Here is a 13,028-nt window from a genome sequence, read left to right on the forward strand (position 1 = left end):
AGGAGAAAGGTATACAGGAGACTTGGCACACACAGTGGCCTGGGCTGCTGATGCTGGGAGGGGCAGTGGGAGACAAAGTGAGGTGGTATAGGGAGGAGGGTGTGCTGCGCCCACCCCCTGCCGCCATCCTCTTGCCCTAACAACTCTGCAAGGTTGAACGCCCTGCTCTGGTCGCTGCCGGCTTTAGGCATCAGCTCCAATTCCTGATGGCTCTGGGGGCTTCTATAGCCTTCTCTATAAAGAGGGACGGCAGCATCTGGGGGCTATCCTGGAGGCTGGCCACCACGACATGTCTGAGATCAGTTCCCAAAGACACCATCCCATCTGGTAACACAGATGGGAGCATCTACATCTTCCTCTGGTGCATCTTCAAGTGTGGCTGCCATCCATTAGAATCAAGAGCTGAGATGGCAGCTCCTGAAAAGGATGGGAAGGCTGTGACCTCATAGTTCATGGACGAGGTTGTTGTGTATGTTTCTCACCAGCTGCAAGACAACTGGTGGGAAAATGCTCAAGGCATTAACACTTCCCTAAGGTGAGCACAGTCATTTCAGCACATTAGCAGGCTGGACTCATGCATTTCAGAAACGCAAGCGAGAACCAGAGCCGGGAGGTCAAGATGGCAAGTCGTTTCAGATGGTCTTAAATTTTATTTAAAAAGGAAGAATGCAGGATTGCACAAACAGGGGCTTTCTGTGCCAGACCTGGTCGTAATCAGCTTCTCTCTCACCTGGGAGGACAAAAGTAAAAGAGATGTTTGGAAATCCCAAGAAACGTATTTAGAGTGGTTGAAGGTGGGGTGGGTGGGAAGGAAAGTAACTATTTCCATAGAAAAGAAATGATGACATGATAATCTTTTCATTTTTCATCTTTTCACTGTTTCCAGAGGTAGAAAATTACAGCCTCTTGGCTTCCTTCCAAGCAAGCCCTTGGAACCAGGACCCTAAGGGACCCCAGGGATCTGGAAGGAAGTCACAGTGACTTGGGTAGCAAAGGGCAGTTCCAGGGCTCCGGCTGTCCCAGGCCCTGCACATTTCACATCTACGCTGTGAGAGGCAGCAGAGCCGAAGTCCAGCTGTGTGCCCCCGTTTCCTCATCTGGAAAATGGGGATGCCAGTGGTACCTGCTTCAGAGTATGACCTTACTATGGAGGATGCATTCAATACCTGCAGCTCACTCTGTGCCTGGCACTGGCTGAGCATGTCACCAGCACTACCTCACTTAGCAGGTGAAAAATGAACATCCAGAAAGTTGAAGTCGCTGGCCTTGCCCAGAGGGCTACGTTCACCAATTGTCCCCAGGGCTGTTGGACCCTAGACTGCGTCTCAGCCTGGGCAGCTCAGTGTTACTCTTCATCCAACCAGCGAGCCAGTGTCATCCCTCAGTGTCTCAGAGGCCCCTCCAACTAAGCTCCTCCTCTCCTCCACTCCCCTGCCCCCACCCCTCCCCCACACAGCCCTACCTGCCCCCTCCCCCATCCTGTCCCCACCTGTGTCCCATTCAGGATGAGCAAATCATCTGCGGTACCCAGTCTCTGGAAGCTGACACTCCAGTGCAAGGAGACACACGGGACACAAGATGCACAAAAGAAAAAAACACACAGGCAGCCCTGGCTTACGATGGCTGGGTCTAACCATGTTTTGACTTTACATCGATGGGTGGATGAGTCAATCGGTAGGTGTATGGATAGACAGATAATAGATGAATGAGTGGTTGGGTGGATGGGTGAGTACGTGGATGGGTGGGTGGATGGGTGGGTGGATGGATGGATGGATGGATAGATGGATGGATAAATGGATGAACAGATGAGTGGGTGGGTGAACGAGAATATGGGCGAGTGAATGGATGAATGGATGAGTGGGTAGATGGGTGGGTGAGTAGGTGGGTAAATGGAGGGGTAAATGAAAGGATGGTGGATGAATTGTTGAGTGGATGGGTGGGTGGATGGATGAGCGATAGGAAGATGAATGGATGGTGACTGGCTGGCTGGCTGGGTGAATGGTTGAGTGGATGGATGGATGGATGGATGGATGAGTGGACGAGGGTACTGATGAACAGATTAGCAAATGGAGGAACAGAATCATTGTTCTGGTTGTAAGAAGTCCAACTCCTTCCTTTAGGAGAAGTACTGGAAATGTCCATTTTCGTTTTCTATAGTCTTTGACAAATATTCCACAGTTTAACAAGGTTTGGCTGTAAAATGCCTCTTCCTTTTCTGAGGAAAAACAGCACCTCTTTTTTCTTTCTTGCAAGTGACGCAAAACATTTCACATGGCCTCAAACAGATCTAGCACCTAAGGGTCAGGAGCTGGAAACTTCGCCAAACGCATACATCATTACAGTTCTCCTGAAAGTAATGGTGCCACTATTCATGACCATGAATACAGCATTAAACAAATACTGAGATGGGGAGAGCTCGTTATCCAAGGCCATTAAACAGCTCAGGAAGAGTGCAGTTATGTTAGAAGCCAATTAAGAGGCCTCACACTGGTTGTCAGCAGCCCACAAGGTGCTGAGGCGTCCCCTAGCACATAGTAGGCACCTCGTAAAATGTGTAAACCAAAACAAGAGAGTCAGATTAGCAGTCCAACGACAGGGCTGTCCAGAACGCTGCCCTTCACCATCCCCTGGGCCGCGTGCAACATGGACCACAATGCTCAGAGTCCAGGACCATTCGTGAACACACAGAGCAAACAATGCACCTCAATGGTAAATACCAACGATTTAGTCATTTATTTATCAAACACTTCCTGAGCACTTGCCTGCCAGACACTGTTAAAAGTGCTTGATAATTATTAATTCATTAAATCATCACAGCAACCTTATGAGGTAGGAGCTATTATCATCCTCATTCTAAAGATGAGGAAACTGAGGCATGGAGATCCAACACACAGTAAGCTGTGGAATCAGGATGTGAACCAGACTATTCAACTCACAGTTCATGTCTGAAACAGACAGCAAAGCGGAGGAGCCTGATGAAGGTTCACTACACCACAGGTGTTTACACACACACTCCCTTATCTAGGGGGAGGAGCCTACTGAAGGTTCATTATACCACAGGAATTTACACACACTCCCTTATCTAAGCAGAGGAGCCTGCTGAATATTCATTACACCACAAGAGCTTACACCCTGTTTTGTGGAGAACAGGGTCTTGGTATATTGCCCAGGCAGTTCTTAAACTCCTGGGCTCAAGCGATCCTCCCATCTCTACCTCCCTAAGAGCTGGGATTATAAGTATGAGCCACTGTGTCCGGCTCTAAAAGCTTTTCAGTCCTATTCTGTAGCCCCCAGTGAAACAGTGTATCCAGTTCGTGATCACCAAGGGATGCCAGACATGGGCAAGGTCTGCTGGGCCCAGGCTGACGTGCCAGGGCCTCCTGGTCAGTCTTTGCATTTCAAGAGTGAGGCCAACAGCGTCGCGAGCCTGCTGACACATGTATGGTGGGCACAGAGCCCGGCCCAGGAAGCTACCTTACAGAAAATATGACAAGCCAGTCTATCAAACTTTTAGGTCAACTATAAGTTTACAGGAAACACAGAGCAGAGAAGAGGGAAAATGCATGGTGGTTAGATTCTTTTTTTAATCTTTGCCCCTTTTAAAAATTTCAGATCCATATACCTGTTTTTATAGGCAGAACGGTTTCTGGGAGGAAGGAGAGAAGGTAGGATAACGGGCAGTGGGTGGGGGGCCTTGCTCAGACAGAGAGCAGAGGTCAGCTGGGGGTGCAGGGAGGAGGCTGAGGCTCCTGAAGCTCACATGGGTGAGGAGTTGTGCTTTACAATCACCTCCTAGAGGACTCTGCCTGGCGCTATAAGCACCCCAGCACCCAGGATCTCCCACTGCCCAAAGCCCATGCTGTCGGCAATATGAGGGACGAACCCCAGCAGCCAGGGTAGAGTGGACGAAGACGCACACGGAGACCTGCTCTCCGCCACCTCCTGCTTCCCACCTGGGACCCGGGAGCTGGTGTCCTGTGATTCCTGGAATCTCACACCCTGCCAGTGTGCTGGGAAGGACACACTTGCCTGACTGGTGCTGAGACAACATCCCCCACATCTGGAATGCCAGGCTGGCCTCCTCCAGAATGCCGCCCCTTCCACTGCCCATGGGTTGGCCTGAAGGTTTGTTGTTTTCACATAAAAACGGGGCCTCGGCCGGGTGCGGTGGCTCACGCCTGTCATGGCTGAGGCAGGCCATGGCAGGCAGATCACAAGGTCAGGAGATCGAGACCATCCTGGCTAACACGGTAAAACCCCGTCTCTACTAAAAATACAAAAAATTAGCCAGGCATGGTGTCAGGTGCCTGTAGTCCCAGCTACTCGGGAGGCTGAGGCAGGAAAATGGCGTGAACCCGGCAGGCGGAGCTTGCAGTGAGCCGAGATCGCGCCACTGCACTCCAGCCTGGGTTACAGAGCGAGACTCTGTCTCAAAAAAAAAAAAAAAAACCAGGTCTCAAACAGCACTCTCTCTCTTGGAAATGACGAAAGCAGGAAGCTTCCAAGTGCCCCGGTGGGCTCCCAGGGATCCCAGACCCCCCAGTGCAATGCCCACCAGAGAAAACAGCAGGTATCCAAAATCAACAAGTACTGACGCAGCACCTACTGTGTGTCAAGCACAGCAAGAGTCCCCGGGACAGCCGCAAAAGCCCCATGATACTCACATCACTGAGCCTCAGCCCAGCCTGGACCAAACATCACTAAGTGATCACAGAGGTGCTTCCTCAAGGGCCTGGGTGACCTCAGGGGTCTTTGCTACAGTGTCCAGGCAGCACAACCCATTTGCAGTTCCTCCAACGGGGAGGCTTAGAAAGGGTCTCCCCAGAGTGGACAAATGGAGAGGCACCACCTGGAACTGGGAGGCCGCCGAAGGAAAGGTGACCTGGATGGGCTGCAGGAGAGCCAAGGCCAAGTCTCGCATGTGCCACCAGCTTCTGTGTGGCTTGGGACAGGGCATGGCCCTCTCTGGGCCTCAGTGTCCCCATCTGTGAATGAGGCGATTGGACCAGTGTCCCCATGGCCCCTCCCAGGCCCCAAGTCTTGGCACATAGGTCACCAGAGAGCTCTCAGAAGATGGGGCCAGGCACTGCCAGGAGCAGCCCGAGGAGCCACCAAGACCTGGGTTGGGCTGGGCTGGGCAGACTGCAGTGCCTCCACCTGCCATGGCAGCCTGGCTGGGCCAGTGGGATTCCGGCCACATGTGGTTCATGGCCCCTGAACCAGATGGTACAGACCACCTTTTCCACCATCGCAGAAAGTTCCACTGGGCAGGGCTGGGCTGTGTGGTCATTACCCAGTTAATGGCCTGGGGCAGAGTGAGGGGAAGAGAGGCAGAGGGGAGGATAAAGGAAGGGAGCAGGGGAGGAGGAAGGGAGGGCTGTGTGGCTGGGTGGAGGGGAGACGGGGAGGGAGGGACAGAGTGTTTCTCTGGGCTCCTGACTTGAGTCTGGGGTACAGACAACAGGAGCATCTTCTCCAAAACCCTTTAAACAGCTTTACCCCACATTTCACCTCCCTGGGCCTCACCAGGTCCAGGAAGTCACAGCTCCCTCTCCCACAAACCAAGGGCTGACCTGGGCAACTGAAGCCCCCTCCAGCCCTGGCCTTCTGGGGCTTCTATGCGAAAGTCTCTCAACAGTGCCCTCTTGTGGCTCCTAACGCCAAGTTTCAAGACGATGCCTGCAGGCAGAGGGCTGCCTGGGGTCCGTCTATAGAAGCCATGGTCCCGTGTGGGCTGCAGCAACATTGTCCCTGGGTTAATCAGGACATGTGGTGCAGCCTCAGGTACCACTCCCCAAGAGCACATCCTCACAGATGTAGACAACAGAGCCAAATACCCCTATGCACCTGGAACACAGCCACTGCTACCACCACCGAGGTCCAGACACCGTTGTCCCCCACCAGGTTTCCTGCTGCAGCCTCCAAGCTGGCTTCCCGTGTCCACTCTCGCCACTCTATTCCATCCAACACACTTCAGCTGGAGTGGTTTCTCCAAAATGCAGCCTGTGGGCACAGGCTGCTGTGGCCACTGCCTTGACCTGTCCTCCCCGGCCACTGACAGGGCCAGGGGGCCCAGGACTTCACAGCCTTCTCGAATATGCCCTCAACCTGGCTGTGGTGCAGGCTTTAGCCACACAAGTGTGATGCCCTGGCAGCCTCCCCGGCTCTCTGCCATCCGCTTCATCCTCCAGTGCTCTTGGCTGCCCATGCCACGACCCAGCCACCCTAAATGGCTTATGTGGCTGGAATGCCCCCACCTGTCACCTCCAGACTGTCCCCCCCTGCTGTGCCTGTGCCCGGGCACTCTGGCATCACCTCTCATTGCCAGGTTACCTGGAATTGTCTTCAGATCTCTGCTCCAATGGCGCTTCCTCCCTGACTGGTGAGATGGGGTCTGCTCACCTTGTCTTATCTTGATTTCACCCCAAAAGCAGAGCCTGAGGCAAGGATTGAGTGCAAGTGTTTTTTGGGGGAGGTGATGCAGGAAGCCCTGTGAGTGAGTGGGGAGGTGAGGCAAGGAAGGAGAGCTGGGATGAAGGACGTTGGCAAGAAGGTGGCCCCTGTGGGTGGTAGGGGCTCAGTCCTGCTGGGAACACAGCCCAGAGCCATCCCTGTCGAAGGGTGAGGGGACAGAAGTGCTGACCCACACCTCCCACCCATCATCGACCAAGGGCTGCTCCTGGGGCATCACCTCCTGTACATCCAGCCTGTCCCTGCAGTGGCTCCCGCAGCAAGAACACCCCAGACAGAGGTTGCTGGTCCTTGTGGCAATGTGGGAATGGATAGCAGGTCACTGACAGCGCTCCTGGGCCCTCCTTGTGTTCATGTGTGCCTCAGTCATGACAACAACGACCCTCACCTCAATTACAATACCCCCGCAGCCCAGTGGCATCCTGGGGGCAGCATATGTCTTCTTATGCTGTCTCCCTGGTGCCAGGCATCCAATAAATATCTGCTATTGAATAAATTATGTTTAATGTTGCCCTAGGGCCACTGAAGATGTGCCCCAGGAGAACACAGCTTCCATTCCCCCAGGGAAGACAAGAGGCCCTCCATGGTGGCCACTGCAGAGATACGGATGTGCCCAAGATACCCCGAGGCCCTGGCCCACTCACTGTAGCCCTCTTTGTTCTGTGTATCTCAGACCCCCACATCTTTCTTCCTTGTCTCTAAAGTGGACCCCCCAGTTCAAGCATCCCAGAGTCTGGTTCCTGTTTGACACTTTTTTTTAGAGAGACAGGGTCTTGCTGTGTTGCCCAGGCAGGAGTGCAGCGGTGTGATCACAGCTCATTGTAGCCTTAAAGTCCTGGGCTCAAGAGATCTTCCCGCCTCAGCCTCCCAAGTAGTTGGGACTACAGGCATGCACCACTATGCCTGGCTAATTTTTATATTTTTGTAGAAACAGACTCTCGCTATGTTGCCCAGTCTGGTCTCGAACTCCCAGCCTCAAGTAATCTTCCCCAGCTCCTGAGTAGCTGGGATTACAGGTGCGAACTACTGTCCAAGCCTGTCTGTCACCTTTACGTCCTCCCTTTGGTCACCCCCGGAGGAATGTGTCCTTTCCTTCCTGCCCAGGCAGTAATAACAGAGATCTGCTCACGGGGAGGAACTGCGTGGTTTCTATTTTCTTCTTTGTACCTTTCTGTATCCTTAAAGTCTTTCACAGTGAATTGTGTTGCTTCTACAATTAAACTTCTCATTTTGAGATAATTATAGACTCACATACACATATAACAAATAATACAGACAGGCCAGGAATGGTGGCTCACAACTGTAATCCCAGCATTTTGGGAGGCCGAGGCAGGCAGATCACTTGAGGTCAGGAGTTTGAGACCAGCCAGGCCAACATGGTGAAACCAAATATTAATATTAGCCAGGCATGGTGGTGCAAGCCTGTAATCCCAGTTACTCAGGAGGCTAAGGCAGGAGGATCGCTTGAGCCCAAGGAACGGAGGTTGCAGTGAGGCAAGATCGTGCCACTGTACTCCAGCCTGGGCGACAGGGTGAGACCCGGTCTCAAAAAAAAAAGAGAGAGATAATACAGAGAAACCTCATGTTATCCTTTATTCAGTTTGCCCCAACTGGTAACACATGGCAAAACCACAGTACAATACTGCAACCAGAATACTGCCACTGATGTGTTTCCAGCCACAAGAAGGCCTCATGCTGCCCCTCTATAACCACAGGCCCTTCCTTCCCACCAGACCCAGATCCTTCCTGAGCTCCCAGAAACCACTGATCTGCTCTCCATTTCTATACTTTTATCATTTCATGGTGTTATGCAGGACAACTGGATATCCACAAGCAAAAGAATGAAGCTGGACATCTACCTCATACCATATACAGAAACTAAACTCAAAATAGATTTTAAAAACCTAAATGTAAGAGCTACAACGATAACACTCTTAGAAGAAAACACAGGGCCAGGTGCAGTGGCTCACACCTGTAATCCCAGCACTTTGGAAGGCTAAGGCGGGCAGATCACTTGAGGTCAGGAGTTCGAGACCAGCCTGGCCAACATGGAGAAACCCTGTCTCTACTAAAAATACAAAAATTAGCCGGGCATGGTGGCAGGTACCTGTAATCCCAGCTACTTGGGAGGCTGAGGCAGGAGAATCGTCTGAACCCGAGAGGTGGAGGCTGCAGTGAACCAAGATCACACCACTGCACTCCAGCCTGGGCAACAGAGCAAGACTCTGTCTCAAAAAAAATAGAAAAAAAAAAGAAAACACAAGTGCAAGTCCCTGTGATCTTGAATCCAGCAATGGTTTCTTAGCTATAAGCATACGACCTAAAGTCCATGCAACCTAGGAAAAAATAAACTGTGTTTCACAAAAATTTAAAACCCACGTCTACTTCAAAGGACATCATCAAGAAAATGGGTCTAGTATCCAGAATATACACAGAATACTTACAACTCAATAATAAAAAGTTGGACAGACAACTCAATTAAAATGTAGACAAAAGGCCAGGCATGGTGACTCATGCCTGTAATCCTAGCACTGTGGGAGGCAGAGGCAGGAAGATCGTTTGAGCCCAGTAGTTCAAGACCAGTCTAGGCAATAAAGCGAGACCCCGTCTCCACAAAAATAAAAAAAAACCTATTAATAGCCGGGTATGGTGGTATGTGCCTGTGTTCCCAACCACATGAGAGGCTGAAGCAGGAGGATTCCTTGAGCCCAGGAGGCCAAGGCTTTGGTGAGTTACGACTGCACCACTGCACTCCAGCCTGGGTGACAGAGTGAGACCCTGTCTAAAAACTACATATATGTGTGTAGGGGCACATCTATATATATATGTGTGTGTGTGTGTGTATGTGTGTGTGTATCTATGTATCTATATATAGACAAAGTATTTGAATAGACACTTCTCCAAAGAAGTTATACAAATGTCCAACAAGCACATGGAAAGACGTTCAACATCATTAGTTATTAGGAAAATGCAAATGGAAACCACAATGAGACACCACTCCATACCTGCTGGGATGGCTATCAGCAAAGTCACAGATGAAACAAGTGTCGTGAGGATGCAGGGAAATGGGAACCCTGGTGCACTGCTGGTGGGCATAGAAAATGGCACAGCTGCTGTGGACAAGAGCTGGGCAGTTCCTCAAAACATGAAACACGGAGTAACATATGATCCAGCAGTTCTGCTCAGTTCCTCAAAACATGAAACATGGAGTAACATATGATCCAGCAGTTCTGCTCAGTTCCTCAAAACATGAAACATGGAGTAACATATGATCCAGCAGTTCCACTCAGTTCCTCAAAACATGAAAAATGGAGTAACATATGATCCAGCAGTTCCGCTCAGTTCCTCAAAACATGAAACATGGAGTAACTCTGCTCCCAGGCGTACACCCCAGATAAATGCAAACCTCTGTCCACACAAACACTTGCACGTAAATGTTCAAACCATATTATTCACAAAGTAGAATCACCGAAAAGCAGAAACAACCCAAAATTCAACCATCAAAAGAAATGACATACTGACATACGCCTCAACATGGATGAAGCTTAATGCCAAGTGAAAGAAGGCAGTCATAAAAGACCACTCATCGGATGACAGCATTGAGATGAAATGTCCCAGAACAGGCAAATCCAGAGACAGAAAGTAGATCAGAAGTCACCAGAGGTTGGGGGAGACGGGAAGGAGTGACTGCTTAATGGTATGGGACTTTTTGCAGTGAATGTTCTAGAATGAACGGTGATGGTTGCACAACACTGTAAATATATTAAAAACCACTGAATTGTATACTCTAAGAGTGAATTTTATGACACGTAAAAGAGAGCTCAGATTTTAAAATTCAATTCACATATACAATGTTCTGCTACTTAAAGTGAGACCCACCTGACACAGGTGCTGATACCATTTTCGGACCCTTGTCCAGTGGATCTGCTGTCCCTGAAGAGACACTCGGAAATGGCTGCCCTCCCCCAGGGACACGGAGATGGGGACAAGTCCCCCCTTAATGAAGGGAAATCAGAGGATATCATTTAAGAGGTGGCCAGTTTAGAGTTTCACGAATAACATTTATTGACCACATTCATAACAGAATCTCACCCACATTCATATGAACGTCGCTACAACCAAGAATCACCTGATGAGAAATAATTTGGGTTGAATCCTGGGTGTGGATTCTGTTCTATGAGAAAACAGCGGCTGTCACAGACGCCTCCTGATTGGAGGACTCTCGTTAAAGATCTTGATTGTGACATATTTTTGTGGATATTCTTGACAGTAGCTGAAGATTCCAACTTCAAATCCCAAAAAACTGGCTGGAAAGCAAAGCGAGAGACAGTTACTAGGACCCGGCCCCAGGCTGAGACCAGCTGCCCTCAGCATGCCCTTGGGGAACCTCCAGGAGTGGAAGGCAAAGGCACTCCGCGGTGCACAGGGCTGGAGGAATCCCAGGCAGGAAAGGGGTGCGGGGACGAGGGGTGGGATGCAGTCCTGGCCACATCACTTTCCAGCTGTGGGACCAGGGCAAGGCATTCCACCTCTCAGTGCCCACTTCTTCTGAAAAGGGATGATAATGCTGGCTTTGCAGAACTGTAAAGGGAACAGGTGAAATGAAGGCAGGTCTCGCCCTGCTCTTGGGGGCTCCCTGCCGAGAGATCCTAAGTCCACTCTCTCCTTCCACCCCCAGCTGCTGCAGCACATCTCTCCAGGCCAGCAGACCGGCAGCTGAGGCTTCCCCTGAGATAAGCTGGGTGTGTGGCTTGCGGCACCTCACAGGGCACCCACACATCCCAGCCGGACAAGCTGTGCCCTCCCCTGGGATGCTGGTTGGTGCCTGTTCCGCTGCCCTGGCAGCTTGGCTCAGAAGCAGACACCTGCTATGGAAGCGTACGGACCACCAACACCACAGGGTGAGTGGCTTCCTGGGACTTTCTAGACAAGCTGTTGATGAGGATGGGAAAATATGGGGGCCTCCAAGTGCCAGGATTCGGGGGCTGGAAAAACAGGAAGCTGCACCGACATGCAGGTGGGTCTCCACCTGGACTGCACTTCTGGGGAACTTCAAAACAAAAGCATGCCCAGGCCCTCCCCAGAACAGTTACTCCAAATGTCTAGATGAAGCCCAGGCATCTTTCTCTTTTTCTTCCTCTCTCCTTCCTTCCATTCCTTCCATCTTACCAGGTAATTTGAGCTTGAGGCCAGGGTTCAGCAATTCCCTTTTGGGTTCCCGGACCATCTACTTAACATTGATCCTTTAAAATTGTTTCTTAAATTTATTTTAGAGATAAGATCTTGCTCTGTTGCCCAGGCTGGAGTGTACTGACACAATCAGCTCACTGCAACTGCAAACTCCTGGGCTCAAGCAATCTTTCCACCTCATCCTCCCAAGTAGCTGGGACCACAGCACCACAGTCAGCTAATTTTTTTATTTTGTATGGAGATGGGGTCTTGCTATATTGCCCAAGCTGGTCTTGAACTCCTGGGCTCAAGTGATCCTCCCACCGTGGGCTCAAGCAATCTTCCCACCTCATTCTCCCAAGTAACTGGGACCACAGCATTACACTCAGCTAATTTTTTAATTTTGTATAGAGATGGAGTCTTGCTATGTTGCCCAAGCTGGTCTTGAACTCCTGGGCTCAAGTGATCCTCCCACCTTAGCCTCCCAAAGTGCTGGGATCCAGGTGTAGGCCACCACACCTTGCCCATCCTTTAAGGCTGGGATGCGGGTGTGGGCCACAGCACCCGGCCTCGCCCATCCTTGAAGGCCAAGTGTTCTTCTTTGCTCCTCCCAGTGTGGGTACAAAGGAGTCAAACAAAATGTGATCATCAAGTTGCCAAACACAAAAAGAAAGATAAATCCACAAGAAAAATGACAAAGGAAAGCTCTCACTGTTGCCCAGGTACTGCTTATGCTCGGAGACCACACAGAGCTCACTGTACCCGCTCCCAGCCCCCTTCCCCATGCATGGCCTGGAGAGGCTGGCGCCCAGGCCCACAAGGGACCCATACCTGATGCACATTACCTGATGCACATCACAGCCTCGACTGTGACTGCCCAGGGAGCGGGAGGTAATGTCCAACTCTATGAGAATGGATAACCCAAAAAACAGGGGAGGGGCTCCCACTCCCAGCCGTGGCAGAGTGACCAAGACCGGGCTAAGCTCCTGCTGTGAACAACTAGAAAATAGGGCAGGACACCTGGCAGCTATCTGCAGACACTGCACATTTTGAATCTTCCTCTTCCAATTGCGTGGAGGAGACAAGGAGCAAACAAGTAAATGCATGTAAATTCGATGGTGTGTGCACGTTTGTTCACAGGTCTCCACGTCCATGCAGGGTGACGCAGGCCTCCAGGCAGGAAGGAGCTGCAATGGGCAATGACGGGGAGGAGGAGGGGAGGAAGGCTTTGCAGAGGAGCCACTGCCTAGGCCGAGAGTAAATGGGGAGGAAGAAGCAACTGTTCCCTGAAGTCCTGCTGCGGCCTGGGGAGTGGCCCTGGAGACTTCCTGGGGGAGGGATCCCAGCAGAAAGCCATGGCTGTGAGCAGCAAGAGTGCCAGGGGAAAA

The 13,028-nt window shown here is 51.2% G+C and overlaps 1 protein-coding gene across 15 annotated transcripts in view; it reads right to left on the reverse strand.

The window, feature by feature from the left end:
- Nucleotides 1-13,028, reverse strand: part of C20H16orf95 (chromosome 20 C16orf95 homolog) — a 177,974-nt gene that overhangs the window by 149,926 nt on the left and 15,020 nt on the right. For 8 of the 15 annotated variants that reach the window (XM_074026627.1, XM_074026628.1, XM_005592730.4 and 5 more), the window contains one exon: nt 10,512-10,778. Coding sequence is in view for 4 of the 15 variants with exons in the window: in XM_074026628.1 (XP_073882729.1) it covers nt 10,760-10,778 (19 nt within the window). In the remaining 11 variants the exon portion in view is untranslated. Of the gene's footprint in view, nt 1-631; nt 731-10,350; nt 10,468-10,511; nt 10,779-13,028 lie in introns of those variants that run through there. The other 7 variants (XR_012428655.1, XR_012428652.1, XR_012428656.1 and 4 more) reach the window with 2 other exon arrangements.

Source organism: Macaca fascicularis, chromosome 20 (assembly GCF_037993035.2).
Source record: "Macaca fascicularis isolate 582-1 chromosome 20, T2T-MFA8v1.1".
Lineage (NCBI taxonomy): Eukaryota > Metazoa > Chordata > Mammalia > Primates > Cercopithecidae > Macaca > Macaca fascicularis.